This window comes from Pan troglodytes, chromosome 17, assembly GCF_028858775.2.
Source record: "Pan troglodytes isolate AG18354 chromosome 17, NHGRI_mPanTro3-v2.0_pri, whole genome shotgun sequence".
NCBI classification, from domain to species: Eukaryota; Metazoa; Chordata; class Mammalia; order Primates; family Hominidae; genus Pan; species Pan troglodytes.
In genome coordinates, this window is record NC_072415.2 from 21,075,295 (window position 1) to 21,097,735 (window position 22,441).

General features: G+C 40.6%; 1 protein-coding gene across 1 annotated transcript in view; it reads right to left on the minus strand.

Annotated features, from left to right (window-relative positions):
- The window catches only part of RAB31 (RAB31, member RAS oncogene family), a 153,595-nt gene that overhangs the window by 39,557 nt on the left and 91,597 nt on the right, over positions 1–22,441 (minus strand). The window contains exons 4-5 of the mRNA XM_523865.7: positions 8,836–8,907; positions 7,705–7,811 (exon numbers count right to left, since the gene is read on the minus strand). Coding sequence (XP_523865.3) covers positions 7,705–7,811; positions 8,836–8,907 — 179 coding nt within the window. The remainder of the gene's footprint in view (positions 1–7,704; positions 7,812–8,835; positions 8,908–22,441) is intronic.

A 22,441-nucleotide genomic window follows, 5' to 3' on the forward strand; every position in this document is an offset into this window, starting at 1 on the left:
TTTAATCATTTGGCCCAGTGTGTTTACAAAATTTTTGTCAAATACATCCCCCTTTGTAATTTTTGCCATATGTACATAATATATATAATGCATATATATTACACATACCCTCACCTCACTGTTCCAATATTTATTATTTTTATCTAAATCAACTTTTCGTTAATCAGATTTTTTACTGAGATAACCGTAGATTCGTTTACAGGCAGTTGTAACAAACAGTACCAAGCGATTTCTCATACACTTCGCCCAGTTTCCCTAAATGGTCACATCTTGAAAAACTATGGTATAATATCACAAAGAGGACCTTGTCATTGATGCATTCTATCTTATTCAGATTTCTCCAGTTTTACTTGTATGCACTTATGTATGTGAGTTAAGCTGTATACAATTTTACCACCTGTGTAGGTTCCTGTGTCCACCACCACAGAGAAGATACCAAGCAGTGCCGACACCACAGGGTCCCTTATGTTGCTCTTTCAAACCCATGCCCACTTTCCTCCCCGTCCCCCACCCCTACTTCCCCTTACGATAGGCCCTGGCAATCAGTAATCTATCCTCTATTTCTAAAATGTTATTATATAAATGGAACCATGCAATGTGAAACCTTTGGGACTGGCTTCATTCACTCAGCACAATTCCCCTGAAGATGCATTCGAGCTGTGTGTATCAGCAGTTTGCTTCCTTTTAGTGCTGAGTAGTAGTCCATGGGATGGACGCACCACAGTTTGTTTAGCCATTCGTAGCTGAAGGACATCTGGGCTGATCCCAGTTTAGGACTATTACAAATAACGTGTCTATGAATATTCATGTGCAGGTTTTGTGTGAACATAAGTTTTCATTTCTCCAGGATAAATGCCCATGAATGTGATTGCCAGGCCATATGGTAACTGCATGTTTAGTTTTATAAGAAACTGCCAAACTGTTTTCCAGAGTGGCTGTGCCATTTTGCATTCACACCGGCAACGTATGGATGACTCAGTTTTTCCATATCCTCACCAGCATTAGGTGTTGTCGCTGCCTTTTATTTTAGCCATTCTGATAGGTTTGATGATGATATTGAACGTTGCCTTATATCCTTCCTCACCATCTTCCTATTCTCTCAGGTGAAATGTCTGTTTATGTCTTTTGCCATTTTCAAATTTTTTCATGTAAATTTTGTGAGTTCTTTATATAGTCTACCTACTAGTCCCTTATAGATATATAGTTTGCAAATATTTCCTCCTAGTCTGTAGCTTGTCTTTCATCCTCTTCACACAACAATATTTCACAGAGCAAATATTTTTAAGTTTTTAAATTTTAAGGGTGTCCAATTTATCAGTATTTCCTTATATGAATCGTGCTTTTAATGATAAGTCTAAGAACTCTTTGCCTAACCCCAGATCTTTAAATTTATTTTCTTTTAGAAGTTTTTCTAAAAGTTTTGTGGGTTAACATTTTACATTAAAGCCTGTGATTCATTTTAGACTAATTTTATATAAGGTTGAGGTTTGTTTTTGTTTTGCCTATTGATGTCCGATTACTCTATTTGTTGAAAAGGTCATTGGTTGAATTGCTTCTTCTGTTGAACTACCTTTGCATCTTTGTCAAAAAATCAATTGAGCATATTTGTGTAGATTTATTTCTGGGTTCTCTATTCTGTTCCATTGATCTATGCATCCGTCTCACTGCCAATACCATACTGTCTCGATTACTGTAGCTATATAGTAAGCCTTCATATAGAACAGAGTGATTCTTTCCATTATATTCTTCTTTGTCAATATCGTTTTAGCTATTCAGTGTCTGTGATTTTCCATATAAATTTTAGAATAGGCTTATTTATATTTACAAAAAAACCTTGCTAAGATTTGACAAAAATTTCATTTAAACCTATAACTCAATTTGAAGAGAATGAACATCTTTACTATGTTGAGATTTTCAATTCATAAACATAATATGTCTCTCCATTTATTCAACTCTTACATGACTTCTTTCATCAACATTTTGTACTTTTCAGCATACAGCTCCTATATATGTTTTGTTAAATATATGCCTAAGTATTTCATTTTCTTTGGAGCAATTGTAAAGAATATCGTGTTTTAAATTTCAGTTTCTGCATATTTATCGTTAGTATTAATATATAGAAATCTGATTGATTTTTCCACGTTGCTTTTGTATCCCACAACTTTGCTGAACCCACTTAGTATTTTTAGAACTTTTTTGGTAGATTCTTTGGGCTTTTCTGTGTAGATAATCATGTCATGTGCATAAATCAACTTTTTTAACATTTTAAAAGAAATTTGATATCACTGTCATAAATGCAACACTAGTGTCAACTATCATAAAAAGAATGTAATCCTAAAAAATAAATATGATAAAGACAAAATATAATTAAACTCTAGTTAGATACACTTGTCTGCAGAGGGCCCTCAACCTTAGACTTTCTCTCTCTCTAAGGGAGAATAGCAAGTATAAAAATAGGTCTTAGAAACTTAGTGTCATCGGGCTCACTTGGAACATTCCCCAGGACAGACCATATACTAAGCCACAAAACAAGCCTCAATAAATGTAAAATAATTAAAATCATACAAAGTATGTTTCAGATTACAATGGAATGTAATCTGATCATTAAATTAGAAATGATCAAAAGTCAAAATTTGGGAATTGCATAAGCTATTAAATAAATAATGGGTTAGAACACGAATTAGAAAATATTTTGAGATTAGTTAAAAACAACATATCAAAACCTATGAGATGCAGCTAGAGCAGTGCTTACAGGAAAATTTATAACTATAAATGCCTACATTTAAAGAGATCTCGAATAAATATGCTAACCTTTCTCCTTAGCGAACTAGAAAAAGAGGAAGAAAGCAAATCCAAAGCAAACAGGAGGAAGGAAATAACAATTAGAGGATAAATAAATGAAAGAGAAAAACAATAAAAGAAATAAACCAAAAACACTGGTTCTTTGAAAAGGTCAACAAAACTGACAAACTATCGACTAGACTGAATGAGAAAAAAAGAGAGAAGTTTCAAATTTCTAAAATTAGGAATGGAAAAGGAGACATCACTACTGACCTTATACAAATTAGAAGTAATATTTAATTGGTCATGGGATTAAGAAAAAAAAGATTATGAGATAATACTATGAACTACACAGCAAATTAGATAACACTTAAAGAACTGACATCATGGAGATCAAGTTGATGTAGAAAAACAAAGAGAAATGACATCAATCCTTCACAAACTCTTCTAGAAAACAGAGGAGGTGGGAAAACTTACCAACTCATTCTACAAGACTGTTATTGCCCTGATACCAAGGCCAGACAAAGATATTCTAAGAAATGGAAACTACAGACTAAAACCCTTTATGAATATAGACATAAAAATCCTTAACAAAACACTAGCAAACTAAACCCAGCAATGTATAAAAAGGATTATGCATCATGACCAAGTGTGATTTATCCCAGCAATGCAAGACTAGTTTAACATCCCAAAATCAATTAACATATAATTACATATGTAAAAATTTTTTTGAAAAAATCCAACATTCGGTCATGACAAAAAACCTTCAACAAACTAGGAGCAGAAGGGAATTTCTTCAACAGAATAAAAAAGATATATGTAAAACCAGTTAGTGTGATACTTACTGGAGCAAGACTAAATGCTTTATCCTTAAGATCAGGAAGAAACAAGAATGTGCACTCTCATTACTTTTATTCCAGGCTGTTTTAGAGATTCCAGCCAGAGAAATTAGTCAAGAAAAAGAACTAAAAGGCACCCATATTGGAAAGGAAGAAGTAAAATAGTCTTTATTCCCAGATAATATAATCTTGTATATAGAAAACTCCAGATAATTTACTAAAAAACAACTAAAATTAATAAATGAGTTCAGGAAAGTTATAGGATACGAGATAAACATACTAAAGTCAATTGCATTTCTACACACTAACAACAAGCAACGCCATAAATAAGAAAACAATCCCATTCACAATACCATCAAAAAAATCAAATACTGAAGAATAAATAAAACAAAAGCAAGACTTGTAAACTGAAAGCTATAAAACATTGCTAAAAGAAATTAAAGAAGACCTATTAAAATGAAAAGACATTTCACACTGATGGATCGGAAGACTTAAAATTGTTAAGATGGGAATAATACCTGAATTGGCCTAAAGATTCAACACAATTTCTATTAAAATCAAAGTTGCCTTTTGTTTTTCAGAAATTAAGACATAGATCCTAAAATTCATATGAAAATGTTAAGGGTCCAGAATAGTCAAACAATCTTGAAAAAGAGAACAACGTTGAAGGACTCACAGTTTTAAATTTCAAACTTACTACAAAGCTACAGCAATCAAAATAGTATAACACTGGTGTCAGGACAGACGTGTAGATCAACTAATAAAGTTAAGAGCACAAAAATAAGACCACATTTATGGTTGACTACTTTTGGGCAAAAGTGCCCCCAAAAGATTCAATGGGAAAGAAACCATCTCTTCAACAACTGGTGCAGGGGTAATTAGATATCCACATGGAAAAAGATGAATTTGGACCCGTATCTTACATTACATACAAAAAGTAACACAAAATGGATGACAGACCTAAATGTAAGCACTAAGAAAACATTAATAAATATTTGTGATGTTCAATTAGCCAATCACTTGTGAACAAGAGATAAAAGAAAAACATGATAAACTGGACATAAACTTTTGCACACAGTAAAAATTGTGAAAAGATAATCCACAGAATGAGAGGAAATATTTGCGAATTATATGTTTGATAAGAGACTTTTATTCAGAATACATAAAGAACTCTTACAACTCAATAATAAAAAGACAATCCAACTAAAAATTAGGCAAGGGATTTGAAGAGACATTTCTCCAAAGAAGATACACAAATGGCCAATAAACATATGAAAATATATTTATTAACATCATTAGTCATTAGGAAAACCACAGTGACACAATCTCACACCCACTAGGATGCCTATAATCAAAAAGACAGGCAATAAACGTTGGTGAGGATGTGGATATCTTGCAGTTACTTTGGAAAACAGTCTGTGAGTTCCCAAAATTATTAAAAAGAGTTAACATATGACACAGAAATTCCACTCCTAAGTACATATCCTAGAGAGATGAAAACATACATCCACACAAAATTTGTACGTGATTGTTCATAGGAACATTTTTCATAATAGCAAAAAAGTAGAAATAATTCAAATGTTAATGTGTGAATGAATAAATAAAATGTGGTATATCCATACAATGAAATATTATTCAGCCATAAAAATGAATGCATCACTGACACTTGCTTAACTGAAAGAAGATGGTCACAAAAGACCACATATTGTACGATTCCATTTATGCAAAATGTCCAGAAGAAGCAAATTTAGAGGAAAAAAAGGTAGATTAGTGATTACCAGGGCTGGAAGGAGGTGGAAATTGAGAGCGAGTATAAATGGGCATGACGTTCTTCACAGAGTGATAGAAATGTTCTAAAATTAGATATGAGATGATTGTACAACTCTAAAAATATACTAACAGTCGTTGAACTGTATACACTTAAAACAGGTGATCGTGATGTTTTGTAATTTACCTCAATACAACATATTAAATGTCTAAAAATTAAAAATGAATTAGTGTCCAACTAGTCTTTCTCATTGACCTAATCAGAGTTTTAAAGGCAGTCAGCTTCTTGTTGCTTGATTCAATAACAAGTACCATCTAAAATAACTGTGTATAACAAAAGATATACATGCCACACTTTAAAACGCAACTGCAGGATCTTGAGGAGCCACATTCAGACCTCACTGAGGCCAAACAAGAGGAGAAAAGATACTACCAGGGAGGCTGGATGCATGGGACAGTGGCCCCATGACACTACCACTAGAGGTAGCAGCTGGATGGCCCTGCATTTTCTCCTACTGGGGATAGAGAGGCTGTGAGTAAATTCATGGTTGGAAGTGAGATGAATAGATTATGTTAGCTGGGGCACTATGAAAATTGCACATATAAGAATCAGCTGAGCACAAATCAGAACACCCATCAAGAAGAATGCTGTACCTGTGCATAAAAGGCAAATTCCACCCCGAAACACAGCATATCTTTGGGTGCTGGTAGCCACATCTACATGTCACAGATATGTTTTATCTGGCCAGGCTACACTTTTCTAGGAACTGTCCCTCTTCAAGACCACCTGCCTTCCCATTCTAATAGTAATGTTGGGAAATATCTCGTACTACCAATGCCCTCTTGGCCACACACGCCTGTTCTTAACCTGGGGAATTCCTCCCTGGCATTTTAGACTGGAAACGAAGAGAATGCCAGGCCAGTATCTCTCCAGAGACTAACTCTGGAACATGTCAAATGCCAGAGCTGAGGGCAGTTCTGTTTTTACCATGTGGATACCAGTACCTTCCAATAAATTCCCCTTTCTCCTGAATTTCAGTTGTGCTTTGGTTCCACATAACCAAGAATCCTAAGCGACACTATTCAAGTTTAAATCGTTTTCTGCTTAAATTCTAGTCCACCAGCATTCCCACAATACATAAGACTTGGTTCCACTTAAAGGCGCACATTAGTCCCATAATTAGGGGGTTTTAGAGATAGCACCTTCTCTCAGCAAAGGTCGTCTCTACCCACCCACCTCACCCTTCCCATGACAAAGGTTAAGGTGATTCTGCTGGGAACACTAGATGAGTAAGCTGTTTGAGGATTACAGTAAAGAAGGGAGATAACTAAGTCTGGGAAGTTTGAAGATTTGTCCAAATCCCAGAAAAACAAACGATTAAGTGGTGTTTATGGCTGTTATTAGAAACCAACCAGATGCAAGTTGATACAAACTTTTGAAATCCTAAAGAAACAGAACAATTTGTTAAATGCTATGTTAAGAGCTTTTGCAAGATCCACTTCCATCCATTATTTATTTCGCTTTGGTTTAATCACATTTTGATTAGCAAAACCAGAAGCATGATGTAGTTGTCTTTATGAAAATCAACTACTAGAATTCCTGAGAATTAAATTAACCAAGGGAATGGAGATACCACAAATTCACTATTTCCTTTTTTAAATAATGTATTTATTTAGTAAAACAGCTAGCTTACCAGGCTAGGTAAAGCTATCATCAAATCTCTAATTCATGTGTACTGGATCCCCACAACCTCCTTCGAGATATAAGAAGTTCAATAACCCAATACCACTGGGGAAAGTCAAGGTACTCACATACAATGTGTCATATTCTGATTTTAGAACAAAATAGTGAGATTATGTACTTGACTATATCCTTAAGATAAAATCTAGAACCAAAACAAACAGGTATGCTATGAAAAACATTAAGAATTCTAATGGTCATTACCATAGGAAAGTGTTACTAAAATTGTGCTAGTAGTCATAATGAAAATAATAATGGAAAAAGTAACAACAGAAATAATAAAACCATCTAGCCCAAAGATATGTAGAGTCAGGGATGTAACAGTGTTATGTACAGGAGTTATAATTTTAACATTTATCATTGTATGGTATATCAGATCTGTATTTCCCTATCATTTTCCCTTATTTCTTCTCTGGTTGAATCAATGCCACATTGACTACCACAAGTGAAAGGCCATTAATTAAGTTATTACACTGAGGGCAGACATAACAAAGGCATGACACCTTTGTACACTCAGGGATGACATTCAGGGATGGAGGATAGTATCTACACAAAAGAGATTTAAATGCATCTTACCTAATATCTGAGAGGTCGCACTTGTTTCCAGCGATGGCCATTACAATGTTTTCTGGACCATGTTCTTTCAGCTCCTTGACCCATTTCTTCAAGGTATAAAATGAATCCTAAACCAACAGTATACACAAATCATTAGAAAGACACCTCAATACAATATTTCAGCTAAGCAGAAATACAAGCCCAGTACAATTTAATGGAGAAAAATATTTTTAGGAGACTCATGCAGATTAACACACTACCTCTGTCTAGGCACAAAAGTTAATGTTAGCTGAAATATACTTAAATAGACCATATCAAGTTTTCTAAAATTAAAACTTGATCTAGTTAAGAAAATCATATCAGTGATTTTTCTCCTATAAATAACATTAATTTAAAATGATAGCCTGGACTCCACATGAATAAGAATAACAGGACTAAGTAAATGCTCATGCTTACACCAAGAAAGAAACATATATATTTAGAGTCCTGTCTTCCTGTTGGCCCTTCACTCACAATTGTCCTCTAGAAAACAGGCCAAGGGCAACACACCACATTTAGGTAGAAGTGGTCAGGAACTCGTGGAAAGTAACAGTGATGGGTCATTAAACTAACAGTCTTATGTGCTGAGTCAACACTCCAGAGAAAAAAAAGTAAATAATTCAATTTGCAGGAGTGGGAAAAAATGTCATCAAACTACTGCAGTTATTTGTTGATGGAAGTCTAAGACCTTCAACGTGATAACTAAAAATATACTTATATATACACACACAAAGATTTACTTACATACACCCGAATGTTATGCTTGGCATTTTAAGTATGTAGTATGATTGAAACAGTAACAAAAATAAGTATTCTGTAATTATAAAGCATGCAGAAATTAAAAATGATTTTCCTTTTCTTTAAAAGCTGACATTCTGCAGAATAGTACTAGCAGGCATGACTTTGCCTCTACAGTCAATTTTAAGAATGAATGGTCATTATTGTTTAATTTAGCAGATAAATATGGGATGCTTTGTTACATATACATGAAATAAACTCAACATATAGTGGCACGCTACTGGCAAGATGCAAGCAGTGACATCTCTGCTCCAGTCTCTCTAAGTGAGAGAACCACCATAAATGACATCTAAATTCTGAAGGAGACATTCTTACCTGCTTGGTAATATCATACACGATAACAGCTGCAGCTGAGCCTCGATAGTACATGGGAGCCAATGAATGAAACTGTTTAAGAACAATGAACAGTTTTAGGCCAAAGTGAACAGACTTGATTCAATCCCAAATTAAACATAAACGTTTTATCCTACATCATCCTTATAGGATCCCTAAATTCCTTCCCTATATAATTTTTCCATGGTTCATATTATTTATTTTATTTATTTATTTTTTTTGAGATGGAGTTTCACTCTTTTCACCCAGGCTAGAGTGCAATGGCATAATCTTGGCTCACTGCAACCTCCACCTCCTAGGTTCAAGCGATTCTCATGCCTTGGCTTCCTGAGTAGCCAGGATTACAGGCGTGCACCACCACATCTGGATCATTTCTGCATTTTTATTAGAGACAGAGTTTCACCATGCTGGCCAGGCTGGTCTCAAACTCCTGACCTCAGGTGGTCCACCTGCCTCAGCCTCCCAAACTGCTGGTATTACAGGTGTGAGCCACCGCGCCCAGCCCCAGAGTTCATATGAAATAATAAATTTTCCTCCTCATCAACACATATATATGCTTGTGGTTTATTGACCATGAAATCTACTATTGGGTAAAGGCCAAAAACAAATTTTATTTTAAATGTTACCATCTTGTGAATTTTCTTTTCTCTGCTGCTCATCATTTCTCTAATATGACTGACTGACCCAGGGTAATCTCATTAGAATTATGCGGCAGTAAAGGAAAGAGGTATGGCAAGGAGAGGGAAAGGGAACACTGGCAAAGATCACAGGACCCTTGCTGAGCCATTAATGAGGACCAGTCAGCAAGGGCAGCCTTGGCAGCAGCTGCCTCGGGTCTGGAGGGGCTGCCACCTCTCCAACGCGGGGCTTCACACCTGACAAGACAGCAGAGGAGCTCCATTCCAAAATGTTAACAAAGCAAGTGCCGCTGGTCACTAGCATCGTTCATCCCCAGACAGGAGAGCTCATTAGTCTCAGAATGCATACATTTTATGTATATTTTGGAGAACGGTCCAGTCTTAATCTGCATATTTTTTAAAATTAAAAAGTATCCTGGAGGGGCCGAGTGCAGTGGCTCACGCCTGTAATCCCAACACTTGGGAGGCTGAGGCAGGCAGGGTCACCCGAGGTCAGGAGTTTGAGAACAGCCTGGCCAATATGGTGAAACCCGTCTCAACTAAAAATACAAAAATTAGCTGGGCATGGTGGCAGACGCCTGTAATCCCAGCTACTCGGGAGGCTGAGGCAGGAGAAATGCTAGAACCCGGGAGGCAGAGGTTGCAGTGAGCTAAGATTGCAAAACTGCACTCCTGCCTGGAAGACAGAGTGAGACTTTATCTCAAAAAAATAGTATCCTGGAGGGGTTTTGAAAGTCAATAAGAAAAAGATGGCTTAATAGAAAAATGGACAAAGATATATATAAAGGTAAATCACAGAAGACATATAAATTGCCAACAAATATTTTAAAACATGTTCAATTAGAATTGGAAGAACACCAATAAAAATAAGGAGACACTTATAAATTATTAAATTGTAAAAAGATTTGTGCTGTTCAGTGTTGGTGTAGGTTTGGGAAGGGAGGCACACATACTCTACATGGAATGTGCTGAATATCTTCTTTCAAAGCAACTGTTGGTAATATAATCAAAAGTTGAAATGTGTGTCCCATTTGACCCAGCAATTCCACTTAGAGGAATATATACTGGAGTGACCATCACACACAGGAAGACACATCCCTGTGCTGTTTATGGGAGCAAATGGGAATTGACTCATGGTATAATGTTATGAACTGAATGTTTGTGTCTCCCCTAAAATCCATGTATTGAAACCCTAACTCCCAACGTGGTGGTATTAGGAGGTGGGGCCTTTAGGAGGTAATTAGGGTTAGATGAGGTCACAGATGGGATTAGTCCCTTATAAGGAGAGAAGGAGACCAGATCTCTCTTCTCTCCCTGCCCTGCCCCTATGTGAGATACAGCAAGAAGGCGAGTATCTGCATACCAGAAAGGGAGCCCTCACAGGCACTGAATCTGCCAGCACCTTGATCTTGGACTTCCGAGCTCCCATATGGTAAGAAATCAACGTGTGTTGTTTAAGCCACCCAGTCTATGTTATTTTGTGCACAGATTAATACATATATGTATGTAATGATACTCTATAGCCATTAAAATGATGATTTTTATTTATAGGAAAAGAGACCTTTGACATACTGTTAGATGAAAAATAGTCTCAAAACAGCACATATAGCATATAATTTATCATTTATTATGTGGTTAATTTATCATTATATGATAATATAATGTAGGGTAAAATGTATGTGGGAGTATGTCTCTGTGAGCAGGAATAACACGAGGTTCCTCTAAATCTTAACAGGTGGGATTTCCAGCGATTTTTACATTTTCCTTATAAGCATCTGTATAGCATAAATTTTTACAATGAGTTTTAAATAATATGGTTTTTAAGTTTTGAACAAAGCAGCTGTTTTTATTGGGCAGCGGGGAGAGGGCAGGGAGGAAGGAGAAGTGGATCCTGAAGCTTTTCTGGCAAGCGACAAAACCCTAACTTATTATTTTCTTTCCCACGATACTCACCATTGGATCAATACTTGCCAATAAAGTATCCTTTTACCCCAATTATACAAAATGCCCATTTTTTTCAAAATAGCCTCCATATAAGAGTGGTTCATGTAAACACACAAAGTAGCAGTCAATACAAACTTTATTTCCCAAAAGTAAAGATATTCATGGACTCAAGCTCAAAGAGGAGCAAACTGCGGGTGTCTTCTAAGACAGAGAGAGTTCATTTTAGGCTAAAACACCATGAACTGAATCTAAAACGGTCACTGGCATGGAGGTCTCATGAATTATTGAAGAGATCTTGGTATATAATGCATTACGCATTCTTTCCTTCCTCCAAATGGAATCGCTTTGAAATAAATCTCTGTTGGTGAAGCCACTTAAATGACTTTATTGCTGGGGACTTGAGGGTTTTAATGAGTTAGAAGTTCACGTCTCAGTTCCAAAACCCAATAATGCATTGACCAAAGGGTGATCTTGGTGGAGGACAAAAAGATAAATCACTTCTAGTCTACAATGTTTATGCTTTTCCCCCTTACAAATAGAAAACAAAAGCACCACAATCAGCCTCAGTCCTCAACATGACATAATTCAATTCCTGTGGGGTCAGAAATAAGACTGATGGAATGCTCACATAAAAAGATTCTTCTGGAAATAAAGTTCACAGTCACAAGAGGCTGATAAAGCTTTATTTTTACATCTTACCTTGAAAGGTTATTTGAAAATTAGCACAACAGATGCCAATTCAAAATCCCTTCTTCCCTGACTACCCAGCAAAACATCTAGAAGACCAAATTAAAATGTTGAGAAATTTTTCAGATGTCATTCAATTATTTAGAAACGGCACAGGGAACTGTGAAAACCCAGTGTGTCTCCTCAAAAGAAATAGCTGTTTATGTCCTTAGTGTGTGTGATTATTTGTTTTCTAATTGCTGGAGGTCCCTGTGGCAGGGGAGACGGGAACGGCCTTCTTCAGGCTCTTGGAGCTTCTCCGGCTGCTCAGCTTTCGCAGATGGACATTAACCCTGCCCGCAGCTGGTAGAAAATAAACGAGCATGACCTTTCTGGAAAGCAGCTGGACAATGTGTTTGAAGAATCTTGCAAATGTTCAGATACTTTGATTTGACAATTCCACCTCTTAAGGGAATAATCAGAGATGGTTACAAAGTAACCAGAATTCATTTGAGATTTATCAATGATGCTGAAAAACTGTAAGCAATCTCAATGTCTAACAATTAAAGAATGGACACATAAATTTTGGCTTAGCCATATGATGGAATATCCAGCAGCAATTAGACTTAGGTGTTTGTAAAATATTAAATGGCACATGAGGCAAGACAGCCTAGTGTGGTATTTTCCTGAGGGTCTTCTGCAGAACACCAGGCCACGTGGAGGTGGCCAGGAAAAAAGGTTTCCTGGCCAAATAAGTTTGAGAAACACCACATATAATAATGCTTCCCTGGAGGTTTACAAAGCATAATTAGTGCATTAAAGGCTCTGAAAATTTTCTACAGTAAAGAAACCTATTTATTTTGGTTTTAGTTCAGAATTCCCATTCATTTTTAAAATCTTTTTTTCAAGTAGTATTTATTAACATCTAGGGACCTAGCGTGATCGAGAATCACCTTTGGGGAAGTGAAGAGAACTGGACTCAAAGAGAGTCCTGAGGCTTGGCTTGGCTCTATCCTACTTTTCTTATTTTGTGAAACTGGTGCAGTGGGTGGGGTCAGAGACAAAGCTGAGGTTTTTCCAGCTCTGTGACAACCCTCCAGAGCTCACGGCCAAGGTAAAAACAGGCTCAGGATGGAGGCTCTCGCCTTCCCTGTAGTGTGTACTACACTTGTTTTCCCATCCTGTACTGCCTTATGTGCTCGCACACCCACGCGTGCACACACACACACACACCTCAGCAGCACAGTGGAAAGTCTTATTCCAGGAAATCTCCTAACCCTTTAGACCACCTACTCTGCCTCAGGCAACATTCCTTAAATGCAGGTTTGTGGCATCGTAAATTCTACAGCAGCAAAATCCTGCAAGTTGGGAATGAGCAGTGGTGGAAAATACATGAAGTTTCCCAACAAGCACAGCTCCAGCTGGGCTCTGCCTCCCAGATGAGAATTATCCAAGCCAGAATGCTCTGGCATCAGGTCCAGGAACTCGGAGTGATGGGCTTTGTATTATGATTTCCAGAGGACGCTCTGTCCCTGTTGAGTCGCTCAGGCTCGGCCTGGGCGCCTATGCTGCTCTGTGGCAGGTCAGGTGCAAGGCCACCATAAGGGAGAGTCAAGGGCAGATGCCAAAAAGAGCCCAAGGTCCACTGGGATTCAAACAAAGAGAGAAGGGGTAGAAGAAAATTCCTGAAATTCTCAACATTCTCAGCTGGCAAAAGTTGAATGGAAAAACACATTACTGAATGTTCTTTCTGTGCCATTCAGAAGAATGCTTCCGACTTTTACATAGACCCTCTCTCTCCACAGAAAAGCAGAGGCCTAGTTAATATGCCTACTCAGATGTCCTAAAACCCGAGTGTATGCAGAGTTGAATGAAACGGGACTGGGAGACAATACATCGAACTGTTAAGATGTTCTCTCTGAATAATGGCAGTACAGACAAACCACCACTTGCTTTGCTGTTTCTGAATTATTCAAAAAACCTTTCTATTATATCATAATACATTACTTCTGCAATGACAGGGGGTGTCTTTTTCTTTTTTTCCTTTTCTTTCATTTTTCTTTGAATGTGTTGTTAGAGCCAAAAAGCTTTCTCAGCATTCAGGGATCCAAGGGTTGAAGCAACAGTACCAGGAGGAAGCAACAGTACCAGGAGGAAGCTGGGTTTTAGAAGAGACCTGATGAGCACCTGACTCCTTTCTGACAAATGTGCTGCAAGCCTCATTTAGCAGAAAATGACACAACACAAATCCAAACATCTTTCCACAAAAACGATGTTGGGAGGAAGGCATGGATTACTTTTATTGATTGACTGGGACAGGGTCTCGCTCTGTCGTCCAGGATGGAGTACAGTGGTGCCACCACGGCTCACTGCAGCCTCAACCTCCTGGGCTCAAGTAATCCTCTCATCTCAGCCTCCCAGGTACCTGGGACTACAGGTGTGTGCCACCATATCCAGTTAATTTTTTTTTTTAAGTTTTTATAGAGACAAGTTCACGCTATGTTGCCCAGGCTGGTTTGAAAACTCCGAGGCTCAAGTGATCTTTTTGCCTTGGCCTCCCAAAGTGCTGGAATTAAAGGCATGAGCCACTGCACCCCGCTGGATTAGTGTTTTTTTAAAAGACAATGTAATGAACTGGAATATTCCAATCCCTAGAATAATGTATAAAAAAGAAATCAATGATTTAAGATGCTGTAGAAATGCATTTTTTCCCACCCATGAAATTGTCCAAGGGCAGTGAACGTCAGCTCATATACCTGCATGTTGGCAAACAAGTGGAGTTTCCTAAAACTCCAGAACTATGCCCCACCCCACTCCTAGGTATGTCTATTCACATCATACACAGCCACCGTGCTATGCATTTGCGGGGAAAGCCAGGATGGCCACGACGATCATAGAAAGTTAGTCTCATCTTGCCCTCTCTCCGATCTGCCCAGGTTGGTTTGGTCTCTCCCATCCTTAGCCTCAGGGCCACAGTAAGCGTACCATGTTCAAGACAAGACCCCAATGTGTGGGACAGTATCTTCGCTGCACAGCCCTGAGGAGGCCTCCGAACAGGCCCCATCACACCAGATGCACTCAAAAACATACGGTGTCATTTACCCCAATGTGCCTAGAGCCCCAGACTCTGCACTTTGCTGTGTGCCAACCCAGGCTAGCCAGCACGGCCTTCAGACCCAGCCCCAGCTCTCACGCAGCCGCACCTCCCTCCTGTCCGAGCAAAGTTCGTCTTGCCTTGACTGGAAGTCCAAAGTTTCCACAAGAGCCTTCAGATATCCAGTGAGCTCCAAACTGGCCACACAGCCACCAGAGAGATCCTGTTTTGAAGTGCTGGATTATGATATTTATTTACACTGACCACAGAATGTATTTATTTTTAACTTTCACTGTGGAAATTTTCAAGCATATCCACAAGAAGAGAGACTAGAATAATGGACTTCCATCTTCTCATCCCCTGACTTCAAGATCACCACTAACACATGGACCACTGGCTTCCTTTCTACCTCGTCTCACCTCCCGCTCCATTCCTACCCCTGGAGTCTTTTGAAGCAAATACTTGACATCATCTTATGTTAACTGAACATCAGAGTGATTGATTTCTTCCTATATAAATCCAATTGTTTCACTTCCCTGTTCAGAATCCTTCAAATTTAGTATAAAAGCCAAGCTCCATTCTGTGGCATCTTGGGTGGGCCCTGGTCCCTTCTCGGGCCCCTCCCCTGCTTGTCTCCAGCCCCGGCCTTCTCGCTGCTCCCTAAACACAGAGGCAGGCCCACCGAGCCTCCGCACCTTCCCTGACGCCTTCTAGCAGCCTGGACCCTCCTCCACCAGCATCCTCAAGGCCCCTCCCTCACTTCTGTCACACCTTTAATCAACTGCCACCCTCCCTGAGAACCCTTCCCTGAATCCCTATCTGGACCATAGCAAGGACTCGACAAATATTTAATGACTGAATGCATGTAATAAAAGTCAATAACCCTGTGAAACCAGGGAGAGAAGACAGAGTTGTTCCTGTTACTCAGATGAGAAAACTGAGGCTCAGCATGGTTAAGTGAATTGCCCAAAGACACACAGCTCTTTTTTTTTTTTTTTTTTTTTTTTTTGAGACGGAGTCTCTCTGTGTTGCCCAGGCTGGAGTGCAGTGGCGCCATCTCGGCTCACTGCAAGCTCCGCCTCCCGGGTTCACGCCATTCTCCTGCCTCAGCCTCCCGAGTAGTTGGGACTACAGACGCCTGCCACCACACCTGGCTACTTTTTTTGTATTTTTTTAGTAGAGACGGGGTTTCGCCATGTTAGCCAGGATGGTCCCGATCTCCTGACCTCGTGATCCGCCCGCCTCGGCCTCCCAAAGTGCTGGGATTGCAGGCGTGAGCCACTGTGCCCAGTCGACACACAGCTCTTAAATGGTGGAAAAGACTTTGAACACAGGTCTTGACTCCAAATTCCATGCATTTTCCATTCCTGTGTTGCTTCTCTGAAATGAAACGTTGCTTCAGTTGATATAATTAAGACACAGGTTTACATCAAATGTATTCATTCATTCAACAAACAGTATCTCACTGTTTGAACGCTCAGTATGTGGCAGGCACTGTTCTGAGCAGCAGAGAAACTGGAGTGTGGTGGGCAGAATAGTGTCCCCCAAAGAGGTCCATGTCCTAATCCCCATCACCTGTGACTATGTTAGGTTACATGGGAGGTGGAATAGGGCTCATCAGCTGACCTTCATATGAGGACATTATCTTGCATTCCTTGGGTGGGCCCAGTGTCCTCACAAGGCTCCTCAACAGTGAAAGAGAGAGGCAGGGGAGTGGGAGAGAGATTTGAAATGCTACCCTGCTGGCTCTGAAGACAAAGGAAGGGGCTACAAGCCAAGGAATGCGAGTGGTCTCTGAAAAAGGCAAGGAAACAAGATTCTGCCCTTGTACCTCCAGGAAGGATTAAGGCCTGCAGATATTTTAATCTTATTCCAGTGATACCTATTTCTTTTTTTTAAAAATCTTTTTATGTTTTTGTTTTTGTTTTGAGACAAGGTCTCATTCTGTTGCCCAGGCTGGAGTGCAGTGGTGCAATCTCGGCTCACTGCAGCCTCAACCTCCTGGGCTCAAGTGATCTTCCTGTCTCGGTCTCCTGAGTAGCTGGGACTACAGCTGCGTGTCACCACACCTGGCTAATTTTTTAAAAACTTTTTGTAGAGATGGGAGTCTCATTATGTTGCCCAGGCTGGTCTTGAACTCCTGGGCTCCAGTGATCCTCCCATCTCAGCCTCCAAGTATCTGGGACCACAGGCATGAGACCCATTTCTGACTTCTGACCTTCATAGCTCTAAGGGAGTCTATCTGTGTTGTTTTAAGCCACTGAGTGTGTGGCAATCTGTTACAGCAACAAGTGGAAACAAAAAGAGAAAGTGAAGAAGGTAACAAGGTCCCTGCCCTCAAAAAGCGTCCTCTTTTTTTGGAGTGGGGGGGAGTCTGGCACCTTCCACCGGGCCACTCTGGATGCAGAGGTCTTCTTACCGCAGGTCCGTGCTCACTGCAGCCCAGCTGCCTCTGTTAGGACAGGCTGTCAGCGCCTCAGGAGCAGGTTCTTCTGTTACCAAACAAAGTCTATTTGCTAATTTCCTATTCAAGAGTGACACTCATAGGCTTTGTAGGGCTTTTCTACTGTATTTTAGCCAGACGTAGGAAATTAGCTCCATAAAAGAAAAGAAGAGGACAGAAGGGAAAGGGAGGGGAAGGGAGGAGAGGAAACAAAACTAGTTGAAGCGCTTCTTAGATTCTCGGCAAATCCACCTCCAGACCCCCTGAAACTCCTGTCTCAGCGGCTCTGTGTCTTGGCCCCACGTCCTCTGAGAGTTGGCAGAATGGAAACTTGGCCTCCGCCCAAGAGGCACAGACAGTGCCTCATAATTAGAAGCTACTCAGGGCATCCCAGACTAAAACACACACCAGCAAAATGTCATTGCCTGACCTGGGAAGGTGTTCATCTAGCGCAGTCACTGTACCTCCCAGAGCAGCCTGTCCCCACCAAGGAGGGGGCATATGGAAGAAGGGGACACGCACTGGAGAGCAAAGGGCAACAGCAGGGTCTCCAGTGACAAAAGAACCCCCGAGGGGCAAGAGCAGGGCAGAAGCCCGTGTGTAAGCAGAAGAAGCCTGTCCACGCAGCTCTGAGGCTTTCCCCTCTGGCCGCCTCTGTGTTCCCACGGCCCACGCCACATCCCTCACTGCCAGCATGGCCACCTCCCGGGCTCAGGGCAGAGCTGTTTACAGTGTTTCCCTAAGAACTCCGGAAAGGTATCTTCGTATATGAACATGTCCTTCCTCCTTCTCTTCTGTCACTGGCATTCTGACACCCAGGATGGCTGTTCTGCACCTAGATTCCTATTTTCTTACAGGACACAACCCCCCCAAATGGCACGACAGTTCTGGGGGCCACGTCTGTGGACCAAGGCAGTCCCTGCTCCACCTGCACAGCTGCCGTCAGGGTCCCCTCATGCCCCTCTCCAATACCTCTGCTCACACTTTGCTTTTGTAGTTTCCAGCACCAATTTTCAAATATCAATGAAACTCTTCAGCTGTAAAGTGCTTAATGAAGGATTCCTGGGGCTTCTCCTTAAAGGAGCTCAGCAGGCATGGCCCTCACCACAGCTGTTTATCTCACTTTAACAGCATAAACCCTATCTTCAAGCTCCAGGCCTGCCTCCTCCCCACACAATCATCACTCAGTTTTCTCTTTCAAGAGAGTTACTAGGGGCATGGAGGAAGGGAATATTTCCCTTGCCGGGATCTCAGTTCGCATTGGTAGAAAGCACAGTCATCCCAGCCTGGACAGTATAGTGAGACCTCATCTCTGAACAAAAAACAAACAAAAAATATTAGCCAGGCATAGTGGCTGGTGCCTATAGTCCCAGCTACTCGGGAGGTTAAGGCAGGAGGATTGCTTGAGTCCAGGAGGTCAAGGCTGCAGTGAGCTATGATTGCACCACTGCATTCCAGCCTGGGTGACACAGCAAGACCCTGTCTAAAAAAAAAAAAAAAAAAAGAAAGGAAAAAGAGAAGAAAAGAAAGCACAGTGCTCTTGTGAAAGGGTGGGAGGAGAGCAAAAACTCGCATGTACTCTATCCTCTCCCATGAGGAGGAATGCCTACAAAAACGTTCTATCGTGGGCTGGTGGGGATGGTGCAGGTCAGGAGCAGGATTCCGGGCTGTGCTGCTGGCTGGTGTTGCAGCTGGGACTGTATTTCCAATGCCTGCAGGAGAAAGAAAGGAGCTGCTCATTCTGAGCTTGTAAGAGGCTCCATTCTTCAAGAACTTCCAAAGGTCAAAATTTCCTCTGACTTTACTAATGGCCTATGAATAGTGAACCACTTTTTTGACCATAGATGCTGGGGCCCTGAAGAAAGCAGGAAAGACAGCAAAAGAGTTTCTTTGGATGTCTGTAAAGCCTGAATTTGACCTCAGCTATCTGCTGCCTCCAGTTCCTTTGCTTTCTCAAGGACCCATTCAGACCCAGCGATTCCGCACAGCTTTGTGCCAGTGCATCCCAGCCCTCTGGGCACATGATCTCCAAACACCTAACCTTTCAAACCATGCAGACTGGCAGTCACTTGCAAAATTAATCTGAAGGAGGTGAACAAGTGGTATGGCTGAACAGCCTGGGGTGGCCAGATCTCCTGACTGCATGCATTAAACCGTGGGCTCCTGGAGGATGTCAGTGTGGCTCCCTCTTATAGGCATGCACCACCACACCCAGGTAGTTTTTTATTTTTTGTAGAGACAGGGTCTCACTATGTTGCCCAGGCTTATCTTGAACTCCTGGGCTCAAGCTGTCCTTCCACCTTGGCCTCCCCAAGTACTGGGATTAAAGGTATGATTCACTGTGCCTGACCTAACTCTTTATTCAAAATTTTTTCTCTGAGGTCAGCATTTCTAACCTACATGTAAATTCCAAAGAGTTGAAAGACAGCTGGCAACTTGCTTATCATTGATAATTTACAGGTTTAAGGAGCAGGTAACCCCAAAGTCATCTACAAAGTCAACATAATCCTGACCAAAATCCCAGTTGGATTCTTTTGATAAATATTTACAAGCTGATCCTAAAATTCATTTGGAAATGCAACATACACAGAATAGCTAAAACAATCTTGAAAAAGAACGAAGTTGGAGAACTCACATTTTCCAATTTGAAAGCTTACTACAAAGCTACAGTAATCAAGACAATGTGGTATTGGCATAAGGAGAAAAAATGTATATCAAAGGAATAGAACTGAGAGTCCAGAATCAGAGCCTCAAATTTATGGTCAGGTGATTTTCAATAAAGATGCCAAGACAATCGGGCAAAGAATAATCTTTTCAATAAACTGTGTTGGGACAACTGGACAGCTGCCTGCAAGGAATGAAGCTGGATCCTGTCCTTACAACATGGACAGAAATTAACTCCAAATGCATCACAGGGATAAAAGTGAGAGCTAAGACTATAAAACTCTCAGAAGAAAATGCAGGAGTAAACCTTTACGACCTTAGGTTAGGCAAAGACAAGTGTTGGTGAGAATATGGAGAAACTAAAGCCTTACACACTGCTAGTTTTCCACTTTGGAAAACAGTTTGGCAGTTCCTCTAAATGCTAGTCATAGAGTTACCATATGACCCAACAATTTCACTTCTAGATACATACCTAAGAGATTTTTAAAAACATGCATCTGGCCGGGCACGGTGGCTTACACCTGTAATCCCAACACTTTGGGAGGCCGAGGCAGGTGGATCACCTGAGGTCAGGAGTTTGAGACCAGTCTGGCCAACATGGTAAAACCCTGTCTCTACTAAAAATACAAAAAATCAGCTGGACATGGTGGCAGCTGGCTGTAATCCCAGCTACTGGGGAGGTTGAGGCAGGAGAATCGCTTGAAAGCAGGAGGCAGAGGATGCAGTGAGCCAAGATCATGCCACTGTACTCCAGCCTAGGCGACAGAGAAGACTCCATCTCAAAAAAAAAAAAAAAAAAAATCTACACAAAGAATTGTACATGAATGTTCACAGCTATTCATAATAGCCAAAAAGTTGGGGGAAAGTGGATATCCATCAACTGATGAGTGGCTAAACAAAATGTGGTCTATCCAGACAATGGAATATTATTCTGCCATAAAAAGGAAATACTCTTATGACCCACACCACAAGGTGAACCTTGATAATCTTATCCTAAGTGAAAGGATCCAGTCACAAAGAACCACAGGTTGTATGATTCCATTTGTGTGAAATGTCCAGATTAGGCAAATCTAGAGACAGAAAGTATCCCAGGGCTGGGGGATGTACAGGGGGAACTGGGAGTGACTGCTAATTCATAAGCGTTTCTTTCTGGACTGATAAAAATGCTCTAAAATGGATTGTGCTGATGGTTGAACAATTCGGAACACATCAGAACCCACCAAGGTGCGTACTTTAGATGGATAAATTGTATGGTACATGAATCGGATCTCAGTAAAGCTGTTTTTAAATAAAGAAAAGAGGCTGGTCATACTCCACATACTGATAGTCAACACAGAAACAAATGTGGACAAAAGCAATTTTCAGTGAATTTGATTTCTAACTGCTAAAGCTCTAGAGTGGGTTATCCAGAAAAGATGAAAGTTGGCTCATCTGCTTCCAAGGCCAACAGAGAATGAGGACAGAAAGCTCAGAGACAGAAGCTTGAGTGGGTCTAGAACAGGTAAGAAGGGGGTCAGGGAAAGAACTCCCTGCCAAGGAAAAAGTACAGAGAATTCCACCACTGCCGCTTCACTGGGCTCTTTTTAGAAACCATTTTCCAACATGGGGAGGGGCCGTCTGAGCCAAGAGGAAGGAATAAATATATCTTCAGAGCCATGGAAAGTCAAACATTAGCTCTACAGCTTCAGGTTTTTTAATGGGAAATTTGTGTTGGAACGTCATGAACTGTGTAAAAGTATAGCACGGTGGAAAAAAATGGAAGGGAGATGGCTGAAGAAAGTTTCAGGTTGGAAGAAGTTGGTCCTCCATGGTATATAGAGCAAGAGAACCCAGGAGGGGCTGCTGGCAGATTAAAGTATTATCCCCAGCTCTTCACCTCTTCATGAACCCATGCCTTATTTATGACAATGTTGCTTTTCAGTTCCTCTTGCTAAAAGCCACTCTATGTGTTGACTCTAGGCTCCTGCAGGGAGCTGGGCAGGTAAATTGGCTTCTGTCGGCTATGGACCGCTCTAGGCATGGCTCCTGTGTACATCCTTGCAAAGGTGCCTGCTGACCTGCTACTCTGTACTGTTCACAGCTTGGTGTGAAGCAGAAACCAGCACAATAACCCATTCCAAGAGGACAGGATAAAAACTT